General features: G+C 32.8%; 2 protein-coding genes across 2 annotated transcripts in view; one reads left to right on the forward strand and one right to left on the reverse strand.

Annotated features, from left to right (window-relative positions):
- The first annotated feature begins 6,120 nt into the window (after positions 1–6,120).
- Positions 6,121–9,015, forward strand: LOC131849266 (ADP,ATP carrier protein-like). The gene is made up of 4 exons (XM_059199301.1): positions 6,121–6,481; positions 7,014–7,275; positions 7,695–7,926; positions 8,356–9,015. The coding sequence occupies exons 1-4, from the start codon at positions 6,289–6,291 to the stop codon at positions 8,596–8,598; spliced, it is 930 nt and encodes a 309-aa protein (XP_059055284.1). The 5' UTR covers positions 6,121–6,288; the 3' UTR covers positions 8,599–9,015.
- Positions 9,016–9,742: 727 nt separating this feature from the next.
- Positions 9,743–13,355, reverse strand: part of LOC131849111 (dynein axonemal heavy chain 5) — a 45,791-nt gene continuing 42,178 nt past the window's right edge. The window contains exons 44-48 of the mRNA XM_059199104.1: positions 12,196–13,171; positions 11,962–12,118; positions 11,345–11,497; positions 10,854–10,986; positions 9,743–10,544 (exon numbers count right to left, since the gene is read on the reverse strand). Coding sequence (XP_059055087.1) covers positions 10,291–10,544; positions 10,854–10,986; positions 11,345–11,497; positions 11,962–12,118; positions 12,196–13,171 — 1,673 coding nt within the window. The 3' untranslated portion in view covers positions 9,743–10,290. The remainder of the gene's footprint in view (positions 10,545–10,853; positions 10,987–11,344; positions 11,498–11,961; positions 12,119–12,195; positions 13,172–13,355) is intronic.

Raw genomic sequence — 13,355 nt, forward strand, 5'->3', positions numbered from 1 at the left:
TAATTAATAATACAGTTAATAACAAACCCATACAAAATACAGACTAATATTTATCGACCCAGTATTATCTAGCTTTTATATGTAATTTGTATATCTAGCAATAATATCACTAGAACCAGTCTTCTAAGTTCTGCTGTCGAAAAAAACGTCTATATACACATATTTTTCTTTATTTATATTATGTCATACATTTAGAAAAAAAATGATTCATTAAATGAGAATAATATGGAATACCAATTTAACATTCCTCTGCCTTGTAATTATGAAAATATCGGGAAAAGAAAATGTGTAATTAAGCAGTAGTAAGTTCCAGAGGTCTAATATAATCTTGTCTTGTAAATTGTAATTGATTTCATTTTGGACTATATTGAAGCTATATTATTATATTTGATGTAAAATATTCTAGCAATAATAATATAAACTCAATATTTTATTGTGTGTATTACGTGTCTTATGCAGCCTTATATATCAATATTACTATTGTTATCACATCTGTGACATCGAAAGGACTGTATTTTATTATTATTATTATTATGTATATTTTATATGTACAGAAAGAATGGCATATTACAATATTTTACAACACTGTGAATTTAGTCAAAATATTAAATACACAACCAACTGGTTTAGTAACAAAATAAATCAGTCTTAGTGATTAGAGCAGACCAGTCCATACAAGCAGCACTCGTTCACGAATATAACGGACGAGCAACTCATCACTGCGCTTGATCATATTTTAGGGAGTTCAATGACCCCGCCCACCACACCGTCACATGTCTGGACATGAACATGACTGGATGTGAGCATGATTATAGCTACTTAATACTACAAAAATAGCTACTTAAAATTACTTATTGCTTACTCGTGACTTAGTTATAGTATTCACATTTTACTTATGAATGCATGCGGCAATCAATACAAAAAACGCTATGCTTTCATATTTCTCAAGTAAATCAGGAAAGCAATAAAAAAAATAAACTAGTACGTTCTATGCAAATAAAATATTTTTTTACTAGATAAATAGTTGTCATGTATGACTATAGGCTTCTTTTACACAAAAATTATTTAATATAAGACTTTGAATTGCCTCTGTCAGATTTAGAGCAGATTCTGGCAGTTTATTATGAAATATAACGCAATTACTTACTTAATAATGAATTACGGAAGATGTGTAGTCTGCATTTAGGTAAATATAACTTATTTAAGAGTGGTCATATGCTTGAATTTTTTGAATGGATACGAATGATTCTTGATTTCGCATTCCCAATTTATGCTGAATTAACAAAAAAGCGTCATATGTTTATGTTTGTTGTGTACGCGGACCTATATAGAATTATGCATTATTTGTTCTAGTACCAAGATCCTGGGATCTTGGTACTAAATTGGTAAAAACAGCCCCAGGGCTGCTAGGCTTAATTTTTTGATAAACAAAATATGTATGATTGTGTAGTGTAATTATTATATATACATAATAATAGCACTACTCGAATCATACCCATTTTGTTCATCAGAAAATAAGTGACGTCTGATAGGTCCTGTAATTTTGTTCTAATGCAGCTGCGAGGTATCATCACATTTACGTTTATAAGTGAGGCGTCAACGGAGATAGTCGTAACAAGTTTGTGATCAACAGATGTAGGATTGTGATTCCTTAAGTTGCCTACTTGAGATATAGTTATAAACGTCTTGTTACGTAATAACACGGTTTGTCTTAAATATAGCAATCGGTTTTTGTTGGTGTTTTTAAACTAAATTTACCTATATGTAATAAGAGTGATTGTGGGTCTTAATAATTATTATATAACATTAATTTGCTGGCATATTTCAAAATCTATTAGAATTATACGAATTATTGTTATACTATACGTGCATTATAGCACAGTGTGGATGACAGTTATATATTGAAAGTGATTTAAAAAAATGTTCACAGTATTTATCTTATTAATTAATTGGAACATTATCACTCGGGATTAATCGCAATGTATGTGATATATTCACACAAAATGAATCTAAAAAGATTGATTTTGAATCCATGATTATCACGCAGTATTTATACTGCTTATTTTTAAAAGGTGTTATAACGTCAAATTTCAGAAGCACCGTGCTATAGGGTGACGGGTAGTATCTTTTACATATTATATAATTATCCTATAGGAATAAATATAAAAAAAATCATTGACAAATATTTAAAATTCTATATAATAATCTCTACAACATCACAACGTGTTACCACTATACAAACTATTTAGCAATAAATATAGTTAATAAAATTTAGTAATTAGTAGATTTTGAAATAATGTTCTTTATGAAAGACCACAAGTTGACATAATACAAGATGGCGTTAGTTCGTACGGCCTTAACACATTTAATATTTTAGCCAAAGTAATAAGCATAATAAAGAGAAATATTATATATTCATGATGGTTATTATAAAAATGGGAAATAAAATGTAATATCATTGATTGATGAAACTTATATTAGATGTAATAGCAAAGCAAATTAAGGCTTTAACGTAGTAACGCTTAGTTTTGTTAAAATAAGGAATAATAAGCAATTATCTGTTATGAATTAATATAGAAGATGTTTTATGACTCCAATTATATATACATGAATTTGATAGAAAAAATTGTTAAAATTAGTGCCGATGTTATGAAGAAAATATAGATTTAATAAAACGTGTAGGCGTAGTTCGCAAGAAAATTAGTAGTAGCATCAGATTTAGATAGACTACGACTGATCGTGGCCAGTGGGTCAGTAAGTAAATTGTGCTGTATATCTATGCAAAGAAAGGAATGCGTTGTAAAAGATTTTTTTTATTATTATTTATATTATGAATATTATTGCTTCTAAGTTACCCTCTTAGCGAATGTAATGTAACTGCTTAATTTTGTTATAGTTTTTTTTATTATCTTTTATTATATCTGTATAAGCTTAATAAGGTAACATATACAGGTGCCCCAAATTTCAGTTACAGTTGTTGGAAATCATGGACTAACTAAACCACAACGTAATATTACCATGTTAGTAATAGTTACTTTAGATTAGTTATTGGTTTTTACAAGCGCTTAGAAGATTTCCAATTATTCCCTGTGTCCTAATAATTAGTGATTCACTTATGAGCACTGTTAAAATTCAACGCTAATAGGTTTGGTATCAATGTTGTTTGCATATTATAGCACAGACTAGATAATGACAATAGCAATAAACATACTCGAAAGACTAATGAAGAAGAAGAAGGGATATGTAAGTATATGTATAAATGATACAAACGTCTAAACTGAGTCCTACCTCTTAATAAATTATGACAATTAAATTTGATAGTGATGAATATAATAATAGTTGTTATTAGCTAGTTTTCAGCTAGATATTAGTAATGCCTGATAGATGAGTTGCCTTAGTAACATGCACATCACTACTGCCTAGTCTCCATTGTAGATTAATATTGAGTACGTAGAGATACTGCAAAAGTTGTTTTTGCAATGAATCACAAGACATGTAACCTTTAAAAAAAACATATACACAACCATAGATAAGTAGTATTTAAATGTTAACGCTATATAAAAAATATTTTTAAACGATTTTAGTACACATTGTATTTATTACACATTACATTACATATTATATTAATATCTCTCAAGAGAGGTACATTATTTACCATAAAATTATTCGTGATATTATTAAAATAGTTGGTCCGATCGTAAGCCCGATTAACTATTTCAGTAATATAAATGTTAGGTGTCGAATAAATTTATTTAGCGTGTGTAATATGACTAATCATCATTTACGGCTATATGACTCGTGTGCAGAGTGTATTGATCGAAGGTACCATTATAAATTATTTTACGAGTTGTCATATACTTATATAACGAAAGGTTTACTTGTATTTAGCATAATTTAATAGCTAGAATTTAATGCAATGCCTTAGGTGAATTGATAAAAAATCTTAAATAGAAGAAAAATCACGCTTCGTTCTCAATAATATTTTATTTCGGAGCTGTATCGCAAGTTCTGGCTCGGTTTATATTTCAGCACTTTACTGCTCACCATCTTCTTTATTACTAAATATTTAAAATCGCTCATAAATCTACATTATTACTTTTTATTGAAGTAAATATAAGTTTCTTTAGTATAAAAATTCTAAATATGATTTAGTAATGAATTATTAAATTAATACAAATAATAACTTTTAATAATGCTCTTTTAGCTAAACTTAATTTAAGGGCATGAAACCCATAAAGTAAGTGGAGTTAAAAGCAAATAGAAATTTGTTTTTCATTATAAAACCCACTTAGGTCGGTCACATCTTTAATTAAAAAAGCGGGGAATATTTATTACCATATTGAATTTTTATGTATAAATATATATAAAAGATATACACGATATTGCATATAATTCTGTTGACAGAATTGATCTGCAGTGTCGTGGATATCTTTATTATTATAAAAGTAAGGTAAAATTTAAGTTCGCCTTCGATTTGGCATCTGTTTGTAATCAATAATCATACACTCCTTGTCGATTTGTTATACTATAATATTAATAACGCAATTACGCTTGATTGAAATATTTTTTTCCAAACCTATTAAACATTCAATACAACTACAATTACTGAAGTTTTCTTTCTTAACATTTTAAGGTCAGAAACATATTTTAATAAAGTTACAGTTATGTTTTATCCTCTTGTTTTTGTGCTTACATATATACATTTTTTACTAATGTCGTAAGTGCATTGTAATAAATATACCTTCAAGACTGTTCTATCAGATGGTAATAAAAAAAATTGCCAAATCTAAACTTGATGGTGAACGCAATATTGGACAAGCTCATATTTTGCTGTGTAGGTATATTGGAATTTAACTCTAGTGAGGGTAAGCCTGGCGCCGGCTCTCGTATTATTTTTTTAAGTTGGAATCGCATTTATCGCGTCACCACTACTTGATCACTTATAATGTGAATGAGAGTGAAATCTGAAGTTATAATGGCTGGTTCATCCGTTATACTCGTGGGAACGGGTACTGCTTATGGGGACTGGTCTATTCAGGTTATAAACACTAATTAGACTATTTGCTTTGGATAAAATTGTAATAACATATTATGCTAGTGGTCACTATTCCCCCAAATTTTAATTTTAAAATGACTGATTGATTAATATTAAAGTGATTGTGTCGGTAAGCTAAAGTTGTTGAGTGTTAATAGTAGCTAAATTAATAACTCTTATAGATGTGAACGGGTGTTGCATGTATGGACGGGGCTGCATTTTTTTTTTCGGACTACTCTAATGCTGTAGGGCGCAGCTGGCCTTTACAGCTACACCGGACGTTAGGGGGCGAGTGCAGACGGCATCCCAAACCCGCGGAAGGACTTATGGAGCGGCTGAAGATCAACTCCTGTCTGACGGATACGACTTCAGTATGAGGGCACCAATAGGGGTTCAAACCTTGGCTCAGGCCGTAGTAATATCGATCCCCGTTTGAATTGGACGGGAGATCGATCGGAGGGGGCTTTGATAACCATGCCATTTATTTTGTTACTCAAGCTGTTATATTTATTTACTTTTGTCAAAGTTGTTATATAACGGATTCACACAAAATCAAATATGCAATCTTCGGCAACTCTTGTTTAAATGAATAATACAAATTATTTGTTCGTTCTTGTGAGGAGTGTTTCTAAATGAGCTGTAGAATAAAAAATATTATACAAACTACTATACTGTTCAAATTAGAAGTTTTTATAGTTATATGAACTTATATTTTAAGGGAATACCGATGAAATAACAAACATTAATTTTATTAATACATGTTACGGCTACTAATTAAATTAATTACTTGAGTAATAACTCACTAATTATTCATTCAATGTGGTAATAGGCGCTTTAGTTTCAAAACAACCAGCGAAAAGTAGGAATGATAACTGCTGCATTTACTATGACGTAGAATGCTGAATACCATCGGGATAATATAGGTACTATATATTTCTTTTCTTTTTTTCAATTTTCTAACATGATATCGCTGGTGCATAAATTGATGTTTCATCGAAACTTCTTATATTTTTCCAAATTCAAACTCGAAACGTACTTCTTTTGTAATATCTGCACAAAAGTCAACAGTTTTACAGAAGCCAAGCAAATTTTACAGAAGGAGCTTATGTTATTTTTCTTATTACTAGTGCAATTACTAGACTTTTACCAAGAGAGGAGCCAAAAACTGTAAAAATGTTTCCAACCGCTGAGATCAGTTGCCGTGGTTAGTCGTAGTTATAAATTTAAGACGTCTTCAAGAACTTTCTATAGAAATGTCTGATAAAGATAAAAAGAAAGGGAAAGAAGACAAGGGGCACGATAGTAGTGCGTTTATGAAAGATTTCATCGCGGGCGGAATATCGGCCGCAGTTTCCAAAACAGCTGTGGCTCCTATAGAACGAGTGAAACTAATTTTGCAAGTTCAACACGTATCGAAACAAATTGCTGCAGATAAACGATATAAAGGTAACATATATTAAGAAATTGCACTATAGATTTTTTTTAAGATATAGCAAATATGCTGTTAAGTATTGTGAAAAGTGAAAAGTGATAAGTGGTAAGCAAGCAATGCTTATTTTTTGGCATACATACAGTGCAACTTAGTCTCAATCTATGCAGAACTTGTGTTACGGTAATAGACAACTAATAGAAATATAGTAGGTATATATTTGTAAATAGATATATAGAAAACACTTAGACCGATAATAAATAATCATCCACGTGAATTCAAGTGTCTGTAGGTACTGTGTTAGGAATCGAGCCAGAAATAAGACAGTGTACTAAATCGTTCGACATCACGCGGTTTGTGTCGTCAATCCATTATTTGCCGTCATTCTCCAGAACTAGTAATAGTTATGTTTCCCAATCCTATGATTGAAACAATTCCCTTCACATTGGAACACAGTTTGCAAGGCTTGTTATAGCGGCCAAAGACTAAGAGTGGTACTGATGTCTGTGTACAAGAATATTAGTGTGATCAAGTCTGTATATTTTGCAGGTATTGTGGACGCGTTTATTCGAATACCTAAGGAACAAGGGATATCATCATTCTGGCGAGGAAATCTTGCAAATGTTATCCGATACTTCCCTACACAGGCGCTTAATTTCGCCTTTAAGGACGTCTACAAGGGCATGTTTCTTGAAGGGGTTAACAAAAATACTCAATTTTGGAGATATTTTGCTGGTAACTTAGCTTCGGGGGGAGCCGCAGGAGCGACCTCGCTATGTTTCGTGTATCCTTTGGATTTTGCACGAACTAGGTAAAATAATAATATTTTTTTATATTTATTTTTATATTAGTTGGTATATATAGCTTTTTACGAAAATTACACGGACAGACGAGTATGAAATTTCGCACACTTATCTTACTTCTTATCTACTAATATTATAAACGCAGTTTATATAAAATTATATATTTTATATAGTATATATAAAAATAGTTTGTTCTCTTCTCTATAGCTCATATTTGTTTAGAATTAAGCATAAAAAAGTTAAATCAGTAAACAAACATTACACTGATTAGCACCTATTTGACACACACTATATACCCTTTTGTTTATTTCCTTAATAAGTTCAAAATTATAATTTATATAAAATATGGTCGAACTTCGGCCACTAAGCTAATAGTATTTTTCCATACGGAGCAATGTAACCTGTTTGTTAAACAATATTATTACAGATTGGCTGCGGATGTTGGTAAAGGAAAAGATAAAGAGTTTAATGGCTTGATTGATTGTTTATTGAAGACATTGAAGTCTGACGGTCCTATTGGTCTCTACCGAGGATTTATAGTTTCTGTGCAAGGCATCATCATCTACCGCGCTACATACTTCGGGTTTTATGACACGGCGCGTGATATGCTGCCAGATCCGAAGAACACGCCGTTGCTCATCACTTGGCTTATTGCACAGGTATTTTATTGCTGATATACGTTATCTAAGGGTAGCCAAAGACACCAAAAAACAAGAGCACTGGATAAGCTGTTGTATAGTCTTAACGAACTAGTTCCAATGAGTGTTTACAAAGATGAATTACGAGAACTAATTTGCAGATTCCTCGCTGTCGAATTTGTTTCATAAAATAGTATCTAGGTATATATAAGCAAACCAAAGAACTATTCCAGATCTACCGCGTAGGTCCTACTGTACTTAAATTACAGTTATTTTATCACTTTAAAATTTAAGCTAAGCAAATATTTCCTTCGCTTTTTCTCCCAAATAAGATAAGTATAGACTTATCTGTTATATTATGATATATCTGTCTCATACGAACAGGTTTAGACACAGACTATAGTCTGTGCAAATAATTGGCGCCTTCATAATGTTTTGTTTGCATTCCAGTCCGTGACAACATTGGCTGGGATCACATCGTACCCATTAGATACAGTGAGGAGGCGTATGATGATGCAGTCAGGTCGGCCAGCTCAGGAACGCCTATATAAAAATACACTACACTGTTGGGCGACCATTTTCCGAACCGAAGGTATCGGCGCATTCTTCAAGGGTGCTTTTTCGAATGTACTGAGAGGCACTGGCGGAGCATTCGTTCTGGTTTTATATGATGAAATAAAGAAAGTGCTTTAGAACATTATATTCAATGGTAGCGTGATGAGCAGACAGTTCAATGGCTTTAATACAACACAATTGTAAAATATTGTAGTACCATTTGACTTGCGCAGTACAGGTGTCAAGTAAAAGATTTTTTTCTGCACAAGTTTCATTTTCTAGAGTTGTGTTCCAGTTCTTCTCTTGATTGTAGACTACTTACGACTCAACACCAAAGGAAAAAAACTTGTTTGTTTATGTAATTGAGTGTCTCGTTCCATAAACTTATTATTTAGTATGTTATGGTTATGGTCTTTACGATGTGGTATTTTTAGGATTTCATATGTTAACCTAAAAATACTGTACATATGACTTTGCGCGGTGACTTTGTGTTAATTTATTTTACTATTTATACTTTGTGTGTACTATATATCTACTTATATATTTTTTAAGAAGGTGCATTATAGAGTTTTCTTTGTTGTTTCATAATTATTTAATACATTTTTATTTCGTAATGTGCCATTCGTTTAATTTTTAGATAGCAATACCTATACAAAACTTATGTAAACTATAAAAAAATTGAGACTTGTTCTCATGTGCGTTAGACGGCTTCTATGGTCTAGTGGTTTACCACCAGCACACCACTGTGGGTTACTTACTATTATACCTACACTATTATAATAATAGGAAGGGTATAAAAAATAACGACAGTGAGCAGATGAAACATATTTATTCTTTTCTTCTAGTACTAATAAGTACCTACCTGGCGTGATTGATAAAAATGTGCAGGTAGCGATCTGTATCTATGAGTTTGTATATCTGCCTACCCCATATATATGAGAATGTACTGTCTTAGATAAACGACAAGATGGGTTACGAAGGATGCGTATATGTGGATATGTGAATAGGTCTATTAAATGAATATTATGTTGAATATATTCCGTACTTGCATAGATAAGTATTATAATTAATAATACTTGTAAATTTTGTTGGTCTGACTGTGCTTCATAGATTTCCTTCGAAGAGGAAAGAAACAATGTTTTTTTTTAATTAAATATAAGTGTGATACACAAGTAAACTTTTCTAAAATAAATCTGTGAATATGTTTTAATACCAGAATATATTGTGGAGTTACAGATCAGCTGGGAAGTACTCGTGTACTTTAAATTCAGAAGTGGAAGTTGCTTCAATTATATTTAGAAGGAACATGCATATGCATTCAGAAATGGAAGTTGCCTCAATTGTATTTTGAGGATTCATGCATATGCATTAAGAAATGGAAGATGCTTCAATTGCATTTTAAGGATTCATCTAAATATGTACCTACACTTCAAAATTTAAAATGGTACTTAAGCTTGCAAAATGAAATCACGCATAGTTGAGTTAAAGAAGTGTCTCAAAGTCAAAGACGTGTATTTTTTGCAACTATAGGGTAAAGCGAATATTTGAATGATCCCAACTAATAAGAAATTTATATTCAATCTTCACATGTCTCTATTACTGTAGCCCTTATAGGGTTAGCGTAGACATCTATCGAGATAATTCGTCCTGCCCACTTTTCATTCCTGTTGCAAGTGGTTATAGAAAGCACAATATATTAGTGCAGATGTAGAGCTTCTAATAAAGTTTGCCCGATCCTGGGGTGTCAATTTTCAAAGGTCCAACTTCGCAGAGACCTATACCCATTCCAACATGTTCTAAGAGAAGAACATAATTATACTCTTCTTTCATCTACTTGATATCGCACAAGAGCGCCACTCCTCTTAACGTCCAGTGTCGTGGGTTACTGTCCGTCTCGAAATCAATTGACCCCACATATTTGGCATCGGTCCTTTGTGGCTTTCTGTATATAGGACACTCGTAAAGGCGAGGGTCCTTTCCAGCTGTAGTGTTGATTGCGAATATGTAGATGACAGGCATCTGCTCGTAAAGTACTTTGGGCTTGGATTCAATGAGTTTACCCGTCTTCCGGTCCAATGATGCTCCTGGAAATGAATAGACAGTAGGTACAGTAATGTATCTTCTAGAACTTTCGTGAACATTTGTTTTAACAGTTGAATTTAGAATTTAATCAACAATAATTTTCTAATTAACGATACTTTCATCCGTTTTTATTATCTGTAACTTGTACGAAACTTAAACTTTTTCGATAAACCTATAGAGAGAATGATAAAATGATGCCACAAACATATTTAAATGTAACACATATATATAAATTTAAACTTAACATGTGCCTAAGGACGTTTTGTTTTTAGTTTGGAACAATCATAATTTAGGTACAAGACCTTACTTACCTTCAAGGAACAGTCCGTAAACGTAAACACCTTCCGCTGGCCCTTCATGTACGTCCTCTCTGTTAAGTTTGGTGATAAGATTTTGCAATACCACCGAATCGAGTGCCCAACCTTTGTGACTACGTGTCACTTCCTAGAAATAGACAAGTATGTAGTTACAGTATGCACTCAGAAATTACATGGAAGATCTGCGTTAAACAAAGTTACTAATACTGTTTGTGATTAATAATAATAAGTCTCAGATTTTTTACTACTAAGATAATTTGTATCTTTGTTTTTATATGAGATCTCTCTCGCTCTCATATATAGAACTCTTATAATGTGTTAGCTGATCTGTGATTATTCTTGTGCAAAAAATTAAATGCATCAATATTATGAGCGCAAATGTAATACAACAGTCAGCATAAGTTGTTGTAATTTAGAATATTTTAAACTAATATCAAAATGTTTTATTTACTGTTGTCTATGATTAAATATAATATTATGGGTACTTGTCTCATAGCGGTGAGAAATCCCTGTGGGTTGAAGAAGCCGGTCATCCAAAACGTGCTAGGTCTGCCGTTTCGTAGCCATATGCGGTATTGTTGCTCACGTTCAAGCAGCTCTGTGTACCAGAAGCCTAGTGTAGCCGACTCCCACGACACCTACAGATACCAATATAAACTTTATTATTATTACATTATCAAATAGTTGTGTCCGCGTGTACATTTGTTGACGATATCTATTGACAATAATCAGGAATAAAAAAAAATATACCTGCAGATATACAATGCTATCCACTACAATACAATAATTAATAAGGTGGCGTACTGCAAAATATTCATAAAAATAATTATTTAATCTTTTTGAGGGATATTGTATGTGATTTCCTAGTCAACATTTTTCTATTTAAGTATATCAACTATAATTGATATAAATAGAAAAATTATGGCTCATTATAATTTTACGACATTTTTAGGTATCTATATGTAAAAAAATGCCGGTATTAACATTAACTTAGATGAATTTGGTAATACTATAGGGTAATGATCCATGTAGAGATATATTTTCTATATTGATCGTTTAGTATGTATTGCTAACTTTAATTAATGTTGAATATTATTATTACCTTCAACCATTTCTGTGGAATACGGGCGTCGTACATGGCATCAAGGGACTCTCGGAGCCCCTGGCTCATCACAATAGTTCCATCAATCGCTAGTTTTAGATCGCACAGCGTTGAGTGAACCGTCTTGATTACTCGCTGAATTCTGTCTATCTCCTGTCTAAAATTATATATGAATTATTAAGCAGAGATAATATCTACAATGGTTCAACTATTATATGTACATATAAAACATACCTCAAAAAGATATTCATAGGGAGAAATGCACCCATCTTCTGTAAAGCTTCCTTTACTTCGAAACTAACGTACTGTTTTGGCAATTTTTCTAACATGTCTTCGGCTAAACGATAAACGATACTTTCTCTGGTCTCTCCGCCTTGACTTCCACCCTCTTTCGGTTGTACGCTTAAAATAGTATCCAATATGTCTTTAGCACTATTGATTTGAAACGTTATGTCAGCGTTGCCGTGTAAACCGAACACTTCCGGGGTATCCGTTAAGGGCAATTGATTTATATAATCCACATAACCTTGTAAATTTCGCGTCTGGGGTACTTTGTAGCCTTTATAAAATTCAAATCCAGGCCTCAGAAGTACGTCGCAGAACCATACATTTGTGAAAGTTGTGAGTAATCGTTTATCAAAATCGTCAGTGACACGACCACCATACTGAACTTCGCCAAGCATATAACAGATGGTCGGCCAGGAAATACCCTTTTTTGGGTCTATTTCATCGAGATGATTTTGGACAAATTGAACGCTAGCAGCATAATCGGCTTGATTGAATTCATATGGAATATTCCATCCGAGAGGCCCGAACTTTCGTCTTTCTTGGACTATCGTATGCAAAAACGCCACGGCATACAATAAAGGTGGCCATTGCGCTAATGATGAATAGTCCAGAGAGTCTTGTGTGATGTTTTGATAGGTCCTTTTCATACTTGCTCGGATTCCTTGTGGTGGTTCGTTTGTGAACTTTATGGCCATTTGTAGTAGGCCTATAGGGAATTCCGTGTGCACTTCGGTAGTAAGCCACAAGCGAAATGACTCCTGTATATGTTCAGTCTCGATGAGGGCATCCATAGCTTCAACGCAGAATGGTAATGAAAGGTGAATATTCTGTAACAGCACCCAGCCCCCTTCGTTCATCGAGTCTGAGATCATTTTGCGCGCAACAATTTCTTGACCTTGACCCATAGACACTGCCTTTAAAACTGCAATTAAAATATACGTTATTTAATTTCCCGCAGCTTGTCTTGTAAGCTATATATTTGTTAAAATGTAAATGAACACCTTAGTCCTCCGGAATGGCAAGGGTACTAAGGGCGTTGCATGATGATGTCGGGTCCGTCGTGTTGTTTGTGTATATAAGCTTTGGTTGCTACTTAATATCAGCTT

Source organism: Achroia grisella, unplaced genomic scaffold (genome assembly GCF_030625045.1).
Source record: "Achroia grisella isolate CSIRO2021 unplaced genomic scaffold, CSIRO_AGI_Agris_v1 utg640, whole genome shotgun sequence".
Lineage (NCBI taxonomy): Eukaryota > Metazoa > Arthropoda > Insecta > Lepidoptera > Pyralidae > Achroia > Achroia grisella.